Genomic DNA, 18613 nt, shown 5'->3' on the forward strand with positions numbered 1-18613 from the left:
TACTGAACCGAACTATGTGAATCGAATCATTGAAAAGAATCGGTTGGCGCTGTACCAATGTCGCACGTCAGTACGACAGACTTTGAACGTTCAGTATATCTCAGCAGAGTTACGAGAATACTCGTAAAGTTGAATTAACATGCACTCTTTTGTTTAGTATTAAATACTTTAGTTAATAATGAGACGCCATAACGGCCGTTAAAGGTCTACTTAAAGCTTTTAAAAGACCGCACTCCCCCCTCGTTAGACGCGACAGTGGTATGATCCACGTGGCACGCTGCTGCTGAACATGTGCTGTTTGTTGATCAGATAGCGCGATGGCTTTCTAATAAGGGAAGAAATGATTATTATCCGGTTTGTCAGTTGACGTTAGTGAGCGGGGTATTTACGATATCCATCGAGGTCTATAGATTTTTTATTTAACTGACTTACAGACAGTTTATTTTCGTTAGAGAGTAAGTCGTTAGCCACGCGCGCGCCTCTGAATCAGGGCAGGACATTAAGGAACCGGCTCATCAGCTGCTTCAGGTATTTACTGTTTCTTCTTCTTTAATTTGCCTGGAAATACACCAGACTCTCCTTTCTCATGGCAGACGTGATGGTGCTGTTGAGAAATAACATGGATTATGACTAAAATCCGGTGCATTATATTGCCACGTCATAACCCGGCCTGTACAGCTGACATGGTGGAGTTAATATCATAATGCTCTGTGTTTATTCATAATTCAAATACGACTCATACTGGTGACATGTCGAGGTCTTTCAAAATCTTTTTCCTCTGAATTATTTTTCTTTCCTCTGAATTACTCTTGCATGCCTGCACGCATCCCCTCCCCTCCCCCCTCCCCCCAAATTGCTCCAGTTCACCAATGTGAAAATGTCCATTAAATATAATTAAATATTAATCCTCACATCATTAATGCTCGGTCAGGTCAGTGCTCCATTTACAGATTGATACCATTGCTGTTCCTCTCAGTAACGCTTAGGGTTTGACCTTTGGCACTGAGGATTAAAGGTCACAGTAGGATCATCAGAACACTAGACGTGTGCTTCATTAGGTTTGACGTGACAAGTTATATATATTTGTCTCGTTAACTTTACAAGAAGGAGAAAAGAAAGGCTGGCGAGGGGACGACCGTTCTCAGCCGCTTTAACGTAAGGGAGAACAGGACCTGACTCGATCAGTGACGCGCAAATGTAACTGTAATCGGATAAAAGTAAAAAAGCATGTGGCGCCCTTTAAAAAGTTGTGATGAATTGGAACGAACCGCAGTGCCTCGGCTTCATCGCGCCACCCTGTCTCCGATTATTTTCCTGTAACAGCACGACACGGAGTGTTTTATTCCTTTCTGAGTGTTGTGGAAAAGCGCATGCTTATTGTATGCTGACGGTGTGAAATTGTGTTGTATGAAGGCACTTTGTAATATCATATAACAGTACGTTAGGCGATATTAGTCGTGAGTTGGATTTAGGACGGTCTGATTTTTGTCCTTGATTTTTCTGACCGTCCTGTCGAGGATCGGTATCGTCTCCGACACTCCTACTAGGGCTCATGGCAGCTTGTCGTTCTGATAACACTGTGAAGGGGGATTTGATTTGCTGCACTGAGTCTGTGGCTGGTTTTGTGTCAGGACCGAATTTGCTGCATGGTGGGTAAGATTATGTCTCATATTCTGAAAAATCTCCTTCTTCTTCTCCTTCTTATTATTATAATTATGGGGCTAAGCACCAAAGGTTGACATGGTGCCCTACTGTCATTCTATCTTTTCTTATTTCCTCTTCTGGATAGGGTGTGTATGGCAACCTGTAGAACTGTCTGGTAAAAAGTTGGGAAATTTGGCACACTGATTGGGGCGGGTCTAAGGAACATTCCGACCAAATTCAGGTCAAGTGCTGCCAACGCTCTAGCGCCACCGTCGGGTCAAATCTGGGCCTAATTTGTTTTCCATAATGAGGCTTTGTAAATATAACAGTTGAATATGTTGTGCAGCTCAGATCAGCTAAATGGTCTGCACTTACATAGCGCTTTTATCTAAAGAGCTTTACACTGTCTCTCATTCACCCATTCACACACACACACTCTCACACCAATGGTAGCAGAGCTGCCATGCAAGGTGCTAACTTGCCATCGGGAGCAACTCGGGGTTCGGTGTCTTGCCCAAGGACGCTTCGGCATGTGGAGTCACGTGCGCCGGGAACCGAACCGCCGACCCTACGATTAGTGGACGACCCTCTCTACCACCTGATCCACAGCCGCTACTAATGCACGTTTGGTGCACTGGGACAGAGTTTATTGGGTTTATTTTAGACTCGGAAGTATCTATTGTAACATGATAATCTTTTTGTTTTGTTTAAACAGACAGTCCGCGTCGTCGCCGTTTCTCTCTCCGTCTGAGGTAACTGCCACGCCGCCACCATGCGGAGGTGTAAGAATTGCGGTGGGACGGAAGTGGACGTGGACCAGGCTCGCGGTGACGCCGTGTGTATGGGCTGCGGCTCCGTGCTCGAGGACAACATCATCGTCTCGGAGGTGATGTTCGTGGAGAGCAGCGCCGGAGCCTCGTCAGCCGTCGGCCAGTTCGTGGCCTCGGACTGTGAGTGACTTTCACACGTGCCGGCAATCAGTTTTATGATACGTTGCGGTGTTCATGGTACTACCGTATCTTTGTACGTTATTTTGGACGCATGAGCCGGTCTTATAATACGGTTCAGTAAACGTTTGGAGAGCAACATACACAGAACCATTGCATTTGGATTTTTCCCAGGCAGAGTTTGGGTTAAATTGGATCAGCCAATCGCAGTTTGGTCTAAGTAAACTGTTCCACATATTACAATTAGATGATAAAACTGAAATCTCTTTTGAATGTATGAAATTTTAAACGACATTTTGATAAAAAATGTTAATTTCACTTATGTATGGAGACTTTCGGGACACCCCTATATTAATGCCTTGTTATTTTTGGTCTAAAAGTCCTTGCTCTTAATTTATATTGAGTAATTCTTGATGGTTGATGTCTGATTCTTTAGTTCATTAGGTTATAAGATGAGGCAGATGCTTAGCAATTGACTAAAATTACTATGATTTATCATAATCTAAATCTAAAATAAATTAAACAATAATCAAATGACTATAATATGTCCAAAGCATATATATGCACATATATTATATGTTAAAAATATTCAAATAATATGCATATGTAACATACATATCTTAATAAATAAGAAACAGTTAAATAGTATTGTTTAAACTAAAAAAAAATCATCTTAAACTGCTAGGATCTTGGTGCCAATTTACTATAAATGTTTTTATTATCTAATTTACTATTCTTTTTAAATAGATTATGGATTTATTGCAGATGAGTTCAAATGTACTAGAGAGAACAGGGTTTATCTCCTTTTTTGTTTTTGTTGTTGTCCCCTTTATTTTATAATGAAACAAACAAGTGCTGCTCTGTACAAAACTGCAGTACCGTGTTTCAGCCAGCAGAGGCCGCCATGTTATTGAAAAACATCACCGATCTTAAGGACTTGTTGTTAGTTTTGGTGTTTGTGTGTATTTTTTAGTCTTGATGTTGGTTAATGTGTGTTTTTTCTTTGTGCTACAGCTCAGGGCAATGTCCCGTCTCTGGGTGGAAACTTGACGGGGATGGGAAAAGAGTCCAGAGCACAGACGTTACAGAACGGTGAGTAACACGTTTATGCCGGTTTTACTTTATTTAATATTTTAAGAGAATAAAGTGAGAAGAAAATGATGTAGAAAGACACTGAGAGAGGGAGGGCGTGTGTGGACGAGAGTGTGTGTGTGTGAGCGAGAGAGTGTGTGTGTTTGAGCGAGAGTGTGTGTGAACTTGCTGCACAATATTTCCGTGTGTTTATCGTAATATTCGGTTCTGCGGTACTCGTTTAGTTCAGGATGATTAGTAAACAAATATGCAAATGGTCGCGTTTAATTTCAGTCTGATATATCGACGGTTGAGTGCAAAAGTTTGTGCACCCATAAGCCTTTCAGTGTTGGGTTTCACAGCTCTTCCCTCATCATCACAAATAGCAAAAATGTACCAACAGTCTTTGTTGACATTGAGGAAAAAAAAAACCCCAAAATGATATCAGTTTAAAGGTTTGTGTCCTTCTTTCTCCGTAAGATAGAATTTATTTAACAATATTTCTGTTAGAAATTTGCCAAACGTCTCTCACACACACGCACACACGCGTCAAATTAAGAGGCTCAGGTGGAGAAAAGTCTTGATTTATTTTTTTTATTTACAGTGGGGTTTTTTTTCCGCTCTATTTTGTTGCAGGATCGACCCACGTTTCATTTTTTAATGAATTTAATTTGTCCTTTGAGAGGGATACAAAGAACTCAAAGCTGTTTCTGAACCGCTTTATGGCGCAGTAACCGGTTTAAAAGCCTGATTTATGGTTCTGCAAAACTGCACAGAAAGGGGTTTGTGGGTAAGCATCGCTCCCGGGGGCTCCGAGAGGAGCCGAAGTGCAGGGATCTGAAATTAGGACTGTGTGTCCTGTGAATCTTTGCTGCTCTCTCTCTCTCTCTCTCTCTCTCTCTCTCTCTCTCTCTCTCTCTCTGGTTGTGTGTGTGTGTGTGTGTGTGTGTGTGTTTAATGCTGAGCAGGAAAGTGTAGAGGTTAAAACCAGAATTGGTGCCAAAGCTAGATGCAGCAGTTTGGTGATGTATGAGTCAGGTGTGTGTGTGTTGTCAAAGAGTGAGATCAGATGAAAGATATGAGATCTGACCGTGTCCCTGTGAGATCTGACCGTGTCCCTGTGAGATTAAGATCCTGGGTCGATGTCGAGATTTATTGTGTGTGTGAGTTTCTCCTTAGTTGTGGTTCCTGACAACTAAAAGTACTTGCATTTTATTCCATGTGGATCAGTTGTGCACGTGCACACACACACACACACACACACACACACACACACACACACACACACACACACACTCGCCGTAGTTCGAGTGTGAATAATTCATGCGGAGGGTTCGCAGCAGAAACGATCATTCATTCTGAAAGACTGAACACGGCGTCAGAACTCACGGCGGTGTTCGTTCGTTTCGGGCAACACGCTAAAAGAAGAGCGAATAATCAGCTACGTTTACATTTATTCATTCAGCAGACGCTTTTGTCCAAAGCGACGTACAAACGAGGAAAAACCAGCAAAGCGATCTATCAAGCGGAGAACAGAACGAGTAGCGCTACTGTACTAGATCTTTAATTGAGTTCTAGAAAAGCCGAGAGTGCAGAGTCGAGGTGTAAGAGCCAGAGTACTTTCTTTCTTTCTTTCTTTCTTTATTTATTTATTTATAAAAATAATGTGGGGGTCTTGCATTTTTAGGGGTTGGTTAGGTGTTCACGGAAGAGCTGGGTCTTTAGCTGTATTTTGAAGATGGTGACGGATTCTGCGGTCCGGATTGAGGTTGGAGGTTCGTTCCACGACTGAGGGACGGTTAGTGTGAAGGTTCTGGAAAGGGACCTCGAGCCACGCTGAGTCGGCACTGTTAAGCATCGGTCGTTAACCGATCGCAGAGTGTGTGAGGGAACGTAAGCCTCGAGGAGAGTTACTCCACATTTAAAGCCATCAGGATTGTTTTCTGGCTCTGCCGTGTGTCATCGGTGTACGAAGAGAGGAGTGGCAATGAAATAATCCAGTTCCTGTTCGTATACATTTGAATGTTAATGAGTCTGTGGTCACGTCACGTAAACCGTCACGGCTACGTCTCATTTCACTGACATGAAAGTATCGGCACCCTCGGCTTGATTTGAGCCGCGTTTATTGATCTTTTTCTTTTCTAATTATTTAAGGAGGAAGATTATGTGGAGGAATGGATTGTGTTAATGAATTTAGATTGGTCAGATTTATTTATTTATTTATTTATGGTGACTCATTTTTACACACAGAGTTGAACTTTATTTGACTGTTACACGGATTATTATAATCTTTAATAAACATGCTAAATAAAAGCCACGTTGTACAAGTAGCATTATTTGCATGTTAGTAAGATTTATAAAATAAAATCGGTGTGTTTAAATTGTTTTTCTTTTTCAGCAGACAGAAGGTAGGAGGTGGCTTTTTTTTTTTTTTTTTTTAATTCCCGAGTTACAATACTTTTACAAAATAGAGTTGTTGTTGCTTAGTGTGTGTTTGTTTCTTGTTTGTTGTTGTTTAGCAAAGAGGAATATAAATCACCTGGGCCGCCAGCTGCAGATGAACCAGCACTGCCTGGATACGGCCTTCAACTTCTACAAGATGGCGCTGTGTAAACACCTGACCCGAGGCAGGAAGTCGGCCCACGTCATCGCCGCCTGCCTCTACCTGGTGTGTAGGACTGAGGGCACGCCCCGTATCCTTCGGGGGAGGAGCAACAGAAGGAGGGGCGGGGTCAGGAGAGGAATAGGGAGAGGTGGGGTCAGGATAAGAAGAGGCAGGGTCAGGAGAAGAAGAGGCGGGGTCAGGAGAGGAAGAGGCGAGACACGGTCAGTCCATAAATATAGGTGGTGAGTATATGGAAAGATAACTGGATGGTTAGATTAATTGAGAGACAGAAGGAATCAAAGAAAGAGAAAAAGAAATGGTTGCGTGAAATAATGACTCAGACGGAGAAATTAATGAATAAATAGATAAACAATTTAAAGAAACAGAATGAAGGAAAACAGAAAGAGGGGAAAAGAATGAAAATAGGAGAAAGATAGGAACAATGATAAACACATTCAGACATTGCTTATTTGGAAACTCCTGTGTGTGCGTGCGCGTGTTTGCGTGTGTTTGTGCACGCGTGTGGGTGTGTGTGTTTGTGTGCAGTGTTTGTAGCTGGGGGTTCCCAGTGGGAGTGTTAAATATAGCTCAGTAGCTCCTCTGGTTCTAATTAGAGGCAGCGAGTCGCAGAAGCTCAGCAGCTTACGGCTTTCTGAATTATACATTCTGCCTTTGAAGTGAAACGGCTTGATCGTTAAAGGAGGAGTTCAGCGGAAAATTAAACACACGACCCGAATGAAGTTGATCAGCCTGCAGATGTTATGTGTCTTGACATTTTTCTTTTCCCCTTGTTTTGAAATGGAGTTACGAAGCTAACGTGGCTACGCAGTGACCGCTTATAAATACCGGTTTAGCGTCGTGCAAACCGCAGTGCGAGAGTAAAGAATCGATCTCCACACACCAAGCTGCAATCGATGCAAATTGATCGTAACCAAAAAAATGTGAATTTCACACACTAATACACCGTTATACACACCTGGATGAGCCTCATGAGTGTAAGTGTGCGTTTAAAGATCTTCTTATAGTGTAAGGTCTTATCTATCTATATATATTTTATACTGTATATATCCCATAATAGTCAGTCGTTTCAGCATCATTCTCTCAGGTGTGGATTATCTCTGTTACCACGGTGACTAATCCCTTAATGGTCTTTGTTATTAATCCATTACCGCCTGGTTGCACAGGTGTGCCCGTCTCCGTGGCCGTGCCCTGGGTGTTTGGTTGCCAGGAGACGGTTGATCTCCAGGTTGGCGAGGTTACGTTTTGGTTAATGAGTTTGTTAATCAGTGACACAGTATCGGCGTTTGTGATACTGATCTATCGCACGCTTTAATCTGCCGTTATTATGAACGATCCACGTTAAAGTTTCGGTGTGACGCGATTAATCACGGCTTTCACACGTTTCAGCAGAACAGTGCAGGCCAGTAATGTTTCAGCGTGAAGATTAAAGCAGCGTCGTTATTCCTTAGTGAGCTCGTGTCTGTACTTTGCGCCTTCTGTGTGACGCAAAATGATTTTATGCAGTTAAATGTTTGCGTGAGGGAGATGTTTGATGTTATTTCGTGCCTCCATCTTCAGCAGTCAGGGTTGTGTGACGTTCGCTGTTGCTTTCGTTAATTAAATCAAGAAAACCCTGAATGTGTGGTTTATACCCCCTGCGTCATCATTTATTCATAAGACACGTTTTTCGCTTTAATCAACAGACCAAATTTTTCATCTCAGACCAAACAGTATTTGATAGGTTTTGGGATTTTCAGTTTCGGCAAGTGCTGGATATAAAACTCTGGCTGATAAACCATATCAGCTACCCAAGTCTCCATTTCAACACCTCGCAGTGCATTATGGGTAATAAAGACAGTTCCTTGACCAATCAGACCAATCTGAATAACAATATAGTAACAACTATCTACTGTTATTTAAAAAAAAAAAAAATCTAAATATCATTAGAATTGATTATTAAAATGGCTGATGTTTTGTCCGAAACCGTAATTAAACATCGAATGAGTACGGAATGCGATATTTTATCCTCATGAATCAGGAACGATTTGACAGGGGGTGTGTTTTTTGAGGCCCGATTCTTTAACAGAGCTGTGTCAGACATGCTGCTGGATCTTAGCGATCTTCTGCAGGTGAGTTTAATACCCCTTATCAGCCTGTATTTCCTGTGAAAATGACTTTGATAAATGGTGTGTGTGTGTGTGTTGTGTCCATATTGTGCAGATGAGCTGCGATTAAAGGGATTAATACAGTGTCACATACATCTGCATTTCAGTCTGAGTGATAGTGCAGGATATTGATGTTGGCCTCAGGGGTGTGTGTGTGTGTGTGTGTTAAATTACATTTGAATTTGAATGACTTTGTGTCCCATTAACAAGAGAGGATCATCATTTAATCATGAACGCTAACGTTTCACATTCATTTGTATTGATTTACCTACAGGGGTGTTTTCCTGTCACTGATATTTAGCTGGATTTATAAGTTTCTTAGCCGGCGTCCATCGTCTACACGCCCAACAGAGCACTATTCTAGATACAGAAAGAGGAAAAATCTGACTTTAATAACCGTGTGTTGAAAACTTGTGAATTTCAACCTGGGTCAGGTGACATGAAGATTAACAAGTGCGTTGTGATGGACTTGCATCAGGTCTGTATTCTTATGAATTCAGTCTAATGAAATTGTCCTACCGTACCAGACCATTTTGTTTACTACCTTAGTAAACTATTTTGTGCTACTTTTGTCTGTTTTTTCTTCTCCAGCATAAAATTATCGCTACCATATATTGACAGTGTAAACGATCTTGTCAGAAATACTTGCAACATAAAATAAATATTTATTGTTTTAGCATATTTGTAGGCATTTGATAGGCAACCTTATTATTAAAAATATGTACATGAAGAAGGGTGTGTTTGTGGGCTTGTGCGCATGCGCAGAAACTGTAAGCTTTTTGGCACTGGTTTTATTCACGATTGGGGTTTTTTGTTTGTTTGTTGTTTTTATTCATATGGTATGAGGGTAAACAGTTCCCGATAAATTCGCTCCATCTAGTTTAATATCTGTCCGAAAAAAATTAACTGGACGTCGTGTATAGACGGACGAGTGTCACACAGCGACAGTTAGCACAGTCGGCTAATTAAGCCTTGGCTATTCGCCCGCGTGCTGAGCTGTGGTTGGTTGACAACCATGTTCACGCGCTGTAAGCTGCGCGCGCGCGTGCGCCGCTTGTTTCTGTTTCCAATTTGAATCTAACGGTCACTGAGAGGAAAAATAAATAAATAACGGTAACACCGACAAAATGGCCGTATTATAACTTCTCTTCGGAAGGTTTAACACAGAAAAAAGTTGAGCGCTGTTTTCATGTAGATATTTTCAGACTGCGAGGTAAATTAAATCACGTAAATATTAAGAAGTGGATGTAAATCACATCACTGGTGTTTCATTTAAAATGAACGGTCGCTCGGTGAAGGCACGTGCGTCATGAGGTGTCAGTGTCGCTAGATTTCTCTTGGACAAGTATGGATTCTCCCCTTTTAAATAAATAAAAAGCTTAATTTAAATAGTATTTAGTTAGAAATAGAGTGAAATTCATTGTGACAACCACATTAAGTGAATGAGTTTGTGTGGAGGGAGCTGTCATGGTATACATGTTTCTACACACACACACACACACACAGAGATCTATAAATTCCTTTCTTTTCTGACGGAGGAAGAGTTTTCCCTGTGGGGTCAGGAGTGTGTATGGAAACCCTCCCACGTTTACAAAGGTCATGACCTCTAACTCCTCCTCAAAGGAGTTCCCTTTAATAGGCCCAGATGGAGGGGAGTGTGTGTGTGTAGGTGTGTGTGGGCTGCTGGCGGTGTGAAGAGGTTAGAGTACTTCAGGAAAATAAAACAATATGAAGTACTTAAAATCTCAATCAGGACTGAATCTGTGGTCTGGAGAAGAAACCCGTGTTTTCCTTGTTCCCCTCACTGTGATAATGCATTCTGGCCTCGTCCTGATTCTTGTCCTCTACAGGTCAACGTGTATGTTCTGGGAAGAACCTTCCTGGTGTTGGCCAGAGAACTCTGCATCAACGCTCCAGCCATAGGTAAACCTTTCATACATCTGAGGATAATTTAACACACACACACACACACACACACACACACACGTGTCTGATGCATCATATGGACTAAAGAAGTCAGGTGTGTGGAATGCAGTGTTCACACCTGGCTGTCTTTAATATCATCGTATAGAAGTAGAAAAGTAGAAAAGCACACTCATCGGACCATTTAGATCCCCCGGGCTCGTTTAACATTTTATTTTAAGTAACGAACTGCTAATCTGCAACTTCGCAGATATTTTCGCAACCCCCGTATTCTCTCAGCCAGCGTCAAGCTGTTAAGAAAATAAATAATAAATAAATAAAATACATTAGAAAGGAGCCACGCTTTTCAAAGCTGTACAATCCAACGTCACAGTTCGCCAGTGAAAAGAAAAGTCAGGTGAGTTTAAATTAAGATATAGATAATAAAATAATAATTTTAAAGAAATAAATACGATTAAAGAGCATTCCTTTTGAAATTGTGGGAAGTCTTTTTTTTTTTTTTTTTCTGGAATTAAACCTTCTTAGACGCCAGTAATACTCTGAGACCGACCAGTCCAAATCCTCATGTGTAGAAGAATCTGAAGTGGGAATCTTGAAGTGGGAATCTGTCCCACCCTCCATCGTTGTTCCGTATCTCACCCAGACATCCCAGTGTCCTAGTTATGGAATTAGTCGTTCTCTAATCCAGGTCATCTCTAAGATAGCCTCTGAGATGGACTGGTCCAAATCCTCATGTGTAGAAGAAAACTTGAGGAATTTGCCCCCCCTTGTTTCTGTCCCAGTGTCGACAGTCCAGAGAATGTAATGACTCGTACCTCTGTGTCCTATTTCATAATGTCCTAGTTATGTAATCCTGAAATCCAGGTCCATAATGGACCGGTCCAAGTCTTCACGTGTAGAAGACGAGTTCTGGAATCTGCCCCGCCTCCACCCCTGTCCCATTGGTGCTGTCTGACGAGCTCTGGAACTGGAAGGTGACTGTTCCGCAGCGGACCTCCGTCATGCCGTCTTGTCCGAAGTAGCTAAGCTCGGTTCCGTCCAAAACGGCGCTGACCGTGTAGAAAACGTCCGGTTCCACCTGCACCGGCTGCTCAAAAAACACGACGAACGCCAAACTCGAACCGTCCGATACGAACTTCGTCGACCTCTGTGCAAGCATCTCTTCTTGCCTCTTCAGCTCGATCTGGACGCCGTACTCGCATTCCCGTTCGCTGGATCCGTAAAGTCCGAGTCCGGCCACGAAAACGCGCCGATCAGCCGCGAACCTGATGCTGTCGCATCGTCCGTGGTATCGCCACTGATTGCTTCGGAACGCCGAGGAACGGAATCGTCTGCACCGCTGCGGCTCGAGCCCCGTCCTCGGCGACACGGGAAAATCCAGCCTCGGTTTCTCAGCTGCGGTGAACCAGAGGAAGATATCACGCGTCTCCTGCGGAGTCAGGAATTCAAATTGTGCCACGCCATTAGCAAACTCTGCTAGCGTCATGGCAGGCAGGCGTAAAAGGTGAAGCGCTTCACCTAGGACGGCTCGCTTGTTCGAAGCTGTGGCACTCGTGCCACGCCGCTGGCACTCTGCCTCAGCCCACGCCAGTGCCGCCTGCAGCACGGAGGATTCGTTAGCGTTTAGCGAGTCGCGTCGCAGGACGCTCTCTAGCGTACCCCAATCGAGTTGGAGGAAGCCGTCGGATCTCAGCGCCAGCTCAGCCTGGGCGTCGATGACCCGCCAACAGCTCTGCACCAACTCGGACTCGTCCAGCGCACGACTGTGAGAAAGCAATGCAAAAGCGTTACCCGCCTCCAGCCTCGACTCCAGGAAGCGCACGCAAGCGCCAACCAGCACAGACACAAGGTACTTCTTGGCTGCGTAGAGCGTCCCCATGACGGTCTCTGCCTCGAGCTCGATCTCATCGGTGTACAAGTACCTAGAAGGACAAGGGAGAGGAAGAAGATGGCGTTTAAAATAATAAAATCATGGAACAGCCCAGAAACATTAAAATGCTGCAGTGTTTCACAGTCCTCTGATGAAAACCACAGTCCCTGGCTGCACGGTTATTGCACCAAGAATTTTTAACATCATCCCGTTATAGGACAGGCTTTTTAATGAGCGTAACTGATGTGTTTCCGACAGATAGAAAAGTGATCACGGTGCCCTGAGCCTCATTCCTGCTGCTCTAAGTCATCTTTCCTACCCATTTCAAGGCCAATCACACATCAGTCAAGTCTAATAGCAGAGAAATAAGAGGGCAGATCCGCTGAGGCATTAGTGCTCCAGCCTCAATTGCTGGCTGGACAGCAGGGTAACGCTGTTATTTTTAAACCAGCGGTGATTAGGGAGTCTTACTTGAGCAGGATTAAAAAAGCAGCCGGTTCCACATCTGGTATCTGGATCTCGGAGTCTCCCTCGGCAAGGTCGCCATAAAACATGGCGCTGAAAACGGAGCTCCCGACAGCCAGGACGTACTGAACAGAAGAGAGAGAGAGAGAGAGAGAGAGGATGAATGAACAAACTGAATGAAACTCAGGCCTATTGAGGAAACTTTGAACACTTTGTGATTGTAGAAGAAGTGATGCTCTTGGTTTTCTATTGGGCCTGATTTGGTTTCCTAGTGAAGAAAACACATCTGCTGAGGAGCACGTGGTGAAAGGGTGGAGCCGGAGACTTCCTGCAATCGAGTCAAATCGGGATCGAATCTTGTTTTCATTGCAATCAAAGCGTGGCCTGGTTGTTTTGGTCCACACCCAACAAGTCCACACAGAGGAGGTTACACAGCAAATATACACATCAGAGACCTGAAACCGCCAGCACTGTACACGCTGCTCATAGACTCGCTCTGACGTTCACTTCGATTCGCTTTTCTGACGCCCCTCTCTTTGATACCTGACCGAATTAAAGGCATCCGTGTTTTCTGCTCGTGAAAAAGACAAAACAACAGCAGAGTCTCACATCTTGAGTGTTCCTTGCTTTACGGTTCAGTCTAGCTCCAGAGTCGCCTTACTACATACCCGTGAATAAAAAGTCGAATCGGAGAGGAAGCACCAGTGTGACGTCCGCGAGTGTCGTCATCATCAGCTATCTAGGTGTAATGTGGTGGTCTTCCTTTTCTTGCACACGTCACCTGTTTCTACTCGGATCGTCATCCAGACAGGACCGCCAATTCGACAATCCTGAAAGTTCCATTAAAGGTCGGTTCTCTTTAAAGCTCTTTGAACTAACCTTGTGTGCTGGAACTTTCTGTGTCGCTCCTGGCGGACCGACGATGAAGTGCACATCTGCCATGTGTTCGTTATTGAACATCACCGCGTTTCTGAATGGGGGGGGGATAAGAATATTTTGCAATAATAATAATAAGAAGAAGAAGTAGTCAGATCTAAGAATCAACGCTGCAAGATCATAATAAGAAATAGTACTAGCAGTGATTATATAAATAATTGCTAACTAATCTTGAGTTACTGTTTAAAAACTAATGTTAAAAATCATTTAAAATGAATACTTAAAACCAACAATATCTAACGGTAACAGAGATAATAAACAAATATAAATAATGGCATATAATAATTTTTATGTAATAGCATTAGTATTCATATTGGTATTAGTATCATGAATATTAGTAATAATTGTTAGATGATAACTGAATATTTATACATTTAGTACTAATTAGAATTAATAATGTTTTATTCATGATTACTAATACAATATAAAAAATTATAGATGCCAATACGTACAAATAGTATTGAGTAACATTTACTACAATATTAATACCTGGCTTAGTATTTTATGATGGAGTAGTTTTTATTAGAATATTAATCATTATTAAGTGAGCGTGGTTATGAAATTCAACACTGCCTAACAACAACAACAACAACAACATCATCATCATCATGAACAGCGACGAAGTGAAGAATAAGTCTAAGTGATGATTTCTCCGTACCTGTCGCGGAGGTTGGTGTGTGTGTGTCCCCGCTGTGCGTGTGTTTCCCCGGCGCAGTTCTCCGCGCTGCTCGGTGCGGTGCTGTCACTCTGCGCTGCCGTGCTGCGGCTCTCCTCCTCGGGCAGAGTCAGTGCGGAGCTCCGGCTCTTCCCGGTGACCTCCTGCACCTCCGCGGCGGGTTTCATCTTCCTCAGGGACGCGGTGCCGGCGGCGGTCAAGCAGGTCGACGCTCTGCCGGAGCTCTTTGCAGCTTTCCTGGACTTTTTGAGCGCCGCCGGCAGCAGGAGGAAGAACGCGAGCCCCTTCATGATCCGGCCGTGATGTCCGCATGACTCCTCGGTTAGGACCGGAAAACTCCGCTGTCTGCTCCACTCTCCCTCCGCCGCCTCCAGCCGCACCGTCCCGCTCCCAAGCGCCTTACTTCTCATCGCATCGTCTTCGGGGACAAAAGTAAAAAATAAATAAATAAATAACCTCCTTATAAAGTCTTATACATTAAAAAGTTAAGGGCGTTTCGTTATAAATGGAAAACTGCTTAACGGCTTTCCCGAATGCGGAGCTCCAGCGATATGACTGATTTTAGTGTTCGAATAGCCCCGCCTACTTGTCCCACCCACTTTTGATTTCACCAATCAAATGAGATGCCACTGATGCGGTTGTTTGACATTGTGTACTGCGCAGTGCGCATGCGCGTCTGTCTCCGTCGGTCTGATGAATGTCAATGTAAACTACATTCTAAACAGTAATAAGAATAATTCTATATTAAATTTTTTTTAAGAACATTGTGCACGATATACACACTAAATGAATAGAAATATATGTATGTACGTGTGTGTTTATTGGTAGTGATTTATTATTATTTATTATTATTATTATTATTGTGTTTATTAAAGTAGTGTATATACGTTTACTCGCATGGATGTTTGTGTTTATGGGTATAAACGTGTATGTGTGTGTGTGTGTATATACTTTGTAAAGCAACCTCAGGCCTGAGGAAAGAGCTATATAAAATAAACTAATTATAATTTCTTATTATTGAACTATACTGGAAACAAATTTGGATCATTTCAAGCTCACCTTAGGTAGTACTTGTACGTTGAATTGTTTTGTATTAATATAATTTTTTTGATAATTGACTCTTGTGTATACATATTTAATTTGAAAAACTATGTAGTATTTGTATTATTTCATTATCTCATGTCCACTGGATGTTCTAAGCTTTGCTTTCTGATTTATGTACACATGCCCTGAGATCCACTAAAGGTGGAGGCATAATGATTAAAGGATCCCATTAACGCCGAATCAATCATCGTTCACATAGCGATAGTCATTACGTTGCTGCATTTAATGCCATCAGTAAATAGTTGTAAAATAGGTCAGTTCTGCTGTTTCCTTGCCACCTACTGTATATAGGCCACAATATGGGTCAGACCTGGATTTGTTTTGGTTTTTTTTCAGACTTGCGTTGGAAACAAATGCATACCGTACCGTTTTCCTTATTTTTCCTTTTGTTCCTCTGTCCAAGTCTTTGCACACCTGCTCATTACGTTTGACTCCACAGAGTACAGTATGAAATCACGGTCATGTGACAGACGATGTGCAAAGTGATGATGTGGGAATTGTGCATGAAAGATATGTTTAAAGTAGCCAACAATTGAATAAGATTAAGAGCTGTTTTGACCGGATACAATGCAATAGGATGTAGAGGCTATATTTCCTGTATCATCATCCCCTGCACATTTAGATAAATATAATGTTAAGCTGTTTGGAATTTGTTCGTGTTTCTTTAGATCAATCTAAAGGACATTTGCCCTTTTTTGTTTCTCGGACCTTTTTAATGTCATTCACAATTTCTAGCAGTGTTCGGTTCCAGGAGAGGAAAGCCACAAGCCACGCGTCTTTTACATTGACTGATGAACACTAAGACTAAATCCAACACCTGTGTGTGTGTGTGTGTGTGTGTGTGTGTGTGTTTGCAGATCCGTGTCTGTACATCCCCCGCTTCGCACACATGTTGGAGTTTGGCGAGAAGAGCCACGAGGTGTCCATGACAGCGCTGAGACTCGTACAGAGGATGAAGAGGGACTGGATGCACACGGGACGAAGGCCTTCGGGACTCTGCGGAGCAGGTAACCACGGAAACCCCTCGACCTATTGACGCCGACCTTTTTACGGAGGCGTCAGGTGGCGAAGAATGCTGATACAGACATGTAGTGCTAACTACAACCTGATACGTGATCATCACCCTGATGTGTAAATGATACACATAATATCATTGTACAAACTTTCATTGCGTTTGACTGACACAGAGGCCACGCCTATTTCACCGAGACTGACTGACACAAAGGCCACGCCTCCTTCAGCTTCCAGCTGCCTCCCATGCTTGAGTAGTTCAGGATAAATAATATTCAGTTGTTGCTGCTTTCCTAGTGTACAGCTGTCTGTACAAGCCAGGAGCAAGCCAGGAGCCTGGAAACAGCTGTGATTGGTTAATTGTGTCAAGCAAAAAATAGCGGGCGTGGCTTTCCACGCATTTAAAAATGACCAGCGCGGCTGGAAGTACTGCGCGGTAAGATTAACACGACTCGGACAGAATGCTGGTTAAACAAATCCATCGCCGTAGTTTTTATTTAGGTTTGGCAGTGCAGATTGTTAAATATTTTACAATAGGAAAATATTTATCTCCATTATTCTTAGTTCATATACAGCCGTTCTACTTCACTGCCACTTGATTTAGATAACATGCGTAGAGCTGCTAATTTTATTGGACTTTCCAGGAATTATTCCCACACAGCATCGTTAATTATGTCCTGAACTCGTTGGGGGGGAAGAAATAGCTTCTGGTTGGTTTGTCAATGTTTAATGTAGCAGTAATGAGAAAGGGAGATGATTTTATCTAAAAATACGACCGTAAATTATCTTTGTGGAGAGAGAGGTTTTCTTTCTTTTTAAAAATAAAAATTTTAATAGCGCGCACGTTTTATTTCCTGATCTAGAAATACGTACATCCGAATAGTTTCACCGGTGTAGTTTGAACAGCGCTTAGCCCGAGCGCTTGTTTAAGCAGTTCGAGGATGCAGGTTAGGAGCCTCAGCCGCAACGCTCTCGTGATTTTTCCTCATCTCTCTCGTCGTACCCCTCTGAGCTCTAATGAGAATAAGTTCCCCCCCCACCCCCCTCCCTTTCCTGTCAGTTTTTCGTTTTTTTTGATCTCTCTCCCCTGTCATCACTCTCTGTCCTGGTTTTCTGCCTGAATAATTCACACGACATTAATGTTTCAGGAGATGCTCAGGGATGGGAAGAGCCAGTTTAGGGGAGTGCACTTCATGGTGAGAGACCAAAGACAGGGCGAGAGAGATCCACGTAGAAGTCTCTAATAAAACCTGCCGTGTTCTCTCGGGGGGGGGGGGAACGACAGGTTTTACGAGAGGGCGCAAAATATCCTCGGGAGAACGCAAACAATTTGCGAGCTAACGCAAAAGCATCGAAATATATACATTTTCCTCCCGTCTGATATTTTTCCCCCCACATCACCCACGTCCCCTTGGGGCTCCGTACTAATCTAACGTTTGTAGAGAAAGTTGTCTAATGAGCGTTGGTTACTGTAGTAGTTTTTGTGTTCTCTGTAGAAAAGCGGTCATGTTTTTACTACATGTCTAACGTGTGTGTTTTTATGGTCCGCAGCTCTGCTGGTCGCCGCCCGTATGCACGAGTTCCGTCGCACCATCAAAGACGTGATCGGTGTCGTTAAAGTGTGTGAGGCCACGCTGAGGAAGAGGTCAGGTCATTAAACACACGTACACACACACCTGCCTGTATAAGTTATGGTACGTGCGTCTCCGTATCGACGTTAAATCTCTGAAACTTGATCCGCTAATCGCTTCCCTCCATCGTGTGACGCCGTCATTAACCCTTTCGAACCTTTAACGTGGAGTACCGATTACACGCTTATAGCTACCCGGGCGAGCTAGATAAAGTTGCTAGATTTACATACACACTACTCGTAAGGTCACGTGGTACAGTACACGAAGCGTCGCGTACAGTTTCCACTACCGACATCTGAGACGGCGTGTACCCGCACCACCTCTTTCCTGACACGCCCGTTTGTGCCATGATTGACAGGCTGAACGAGTTTGAGGACACGCCCACCAGCGAGCTGACCATTGACGAGTTCATGAGGGTGGATCTGGACCAAGAGTGTGACCCGCCCTCTTTTAAAGACGGACAGAGGAAGCTCCGGCTGCAGAAGGTCACTCAGAGATCCGAGTTTGTAATCTGATTTAATACACAGGTGACATCATGCACAGTCGCTTAATAGAGAAGAAACAG

At 43.2% G+C, this 18613-nt stretch overlaps 2 protein-coding genes across 3 annotated transcripts in view; one reads left to right on the forward strand and one right to left on the reverse strand.

The window, feature by feature from the left end:
- Positions 1-275: 275 nt before the first annotated feature.
- Positions 276-18613, forward strand: part of brf1a (BRF1 RNA polymerase III transcription initiation factor subunit a) — a 39618-nt gene continuing 21280 nt past the window's right edge. For both annotated transcript variants that reach the window (XM_053620283.1, XM_053620284.1), the window contains exons 1-9: positions 276-528; positions 2360-2594; positions 3606-3683; positions 6182-6355; positions 8365-8396; positions 10283-10355; positions 16264-16413; positions 17969-18062; positions 18407-18533. In XM_053620283.1, coding sequence (XP_053476258.1) covers positions 2417-2594; positions 3606-3683; positions 6182-6355; positions 8365-8396; positions 10283-10355; positions 16264-16413; positions 17969-18062; positions 18407-18533 — 906 coding nt within the window. In that variant the 5' untranslated portion in view covers positions 276-528; positions 2360-2416. The remainder of the gene's footprint in view (positions 529-2359; positions 2595-3605; positions 3684-6181; positions 6356-8364; positions 8397-10282; positions 10356-16263; positions 16414-17968; positions 18063-18406; positions 18534-18613) is intronic.
- Positions 10867-14819, reverse strand: btbd6a (BTB (POZ) domain containing 6a). Its single transcript, XM_053620285.1, has 4 exons — positions 14285-14819; positions 13570-13660; positions 12697-12815; positions 10867-12277 (listed from the first exon to the last, which is right to left on the reverse strand). The coding sequence occupies exons 1-4, from the start codon at positions 14710-14712 to the stop codon at positions 11245-11247; spliced, it is 1671 nt and encodes a 556-aa protein (XP_053476260.1). The 5' UTR covers positions 14713-14819; the 3' UTR covers positions 10867-11244.

This window comes from Ictalurus furcatus, chromosome 3 (genome assembly GCF_023375685.1).
Source record: "Ictalurus furcatus strain D&B chromosome 3, Billie_1.0, whole genome shotgun sequence".
NCBI lineage: Eukaryota > Metazoa > Chordata > Actinopteri > Siluriformes > Ictaluridae > Ictalurus > Ictalurus furcatus.

Coding starts and splice junctions, on each gene's coding strand:
- btbd6a (XM_053620285.1), bottom strand. CDS start 14,712: ATGAGAAGTAAGGCGCTTGGGAGCGGGACGGTGCGGCTGGAGGCGGCG. Junction 13,661..14,284: donor CACACCAACCTCCGCGACAG/GTACGGAGAAAT, acceptor CCCCCCATTCAG/AAACGCGGTGATGTTCAATA. Junction 12,278..12,696: donor GCTTTTTTAATCCTGCTCAA/GTAAGACTCCCT, acceptor TTGTCCTTCTAG/GTACTTGTACACCGATGAGA.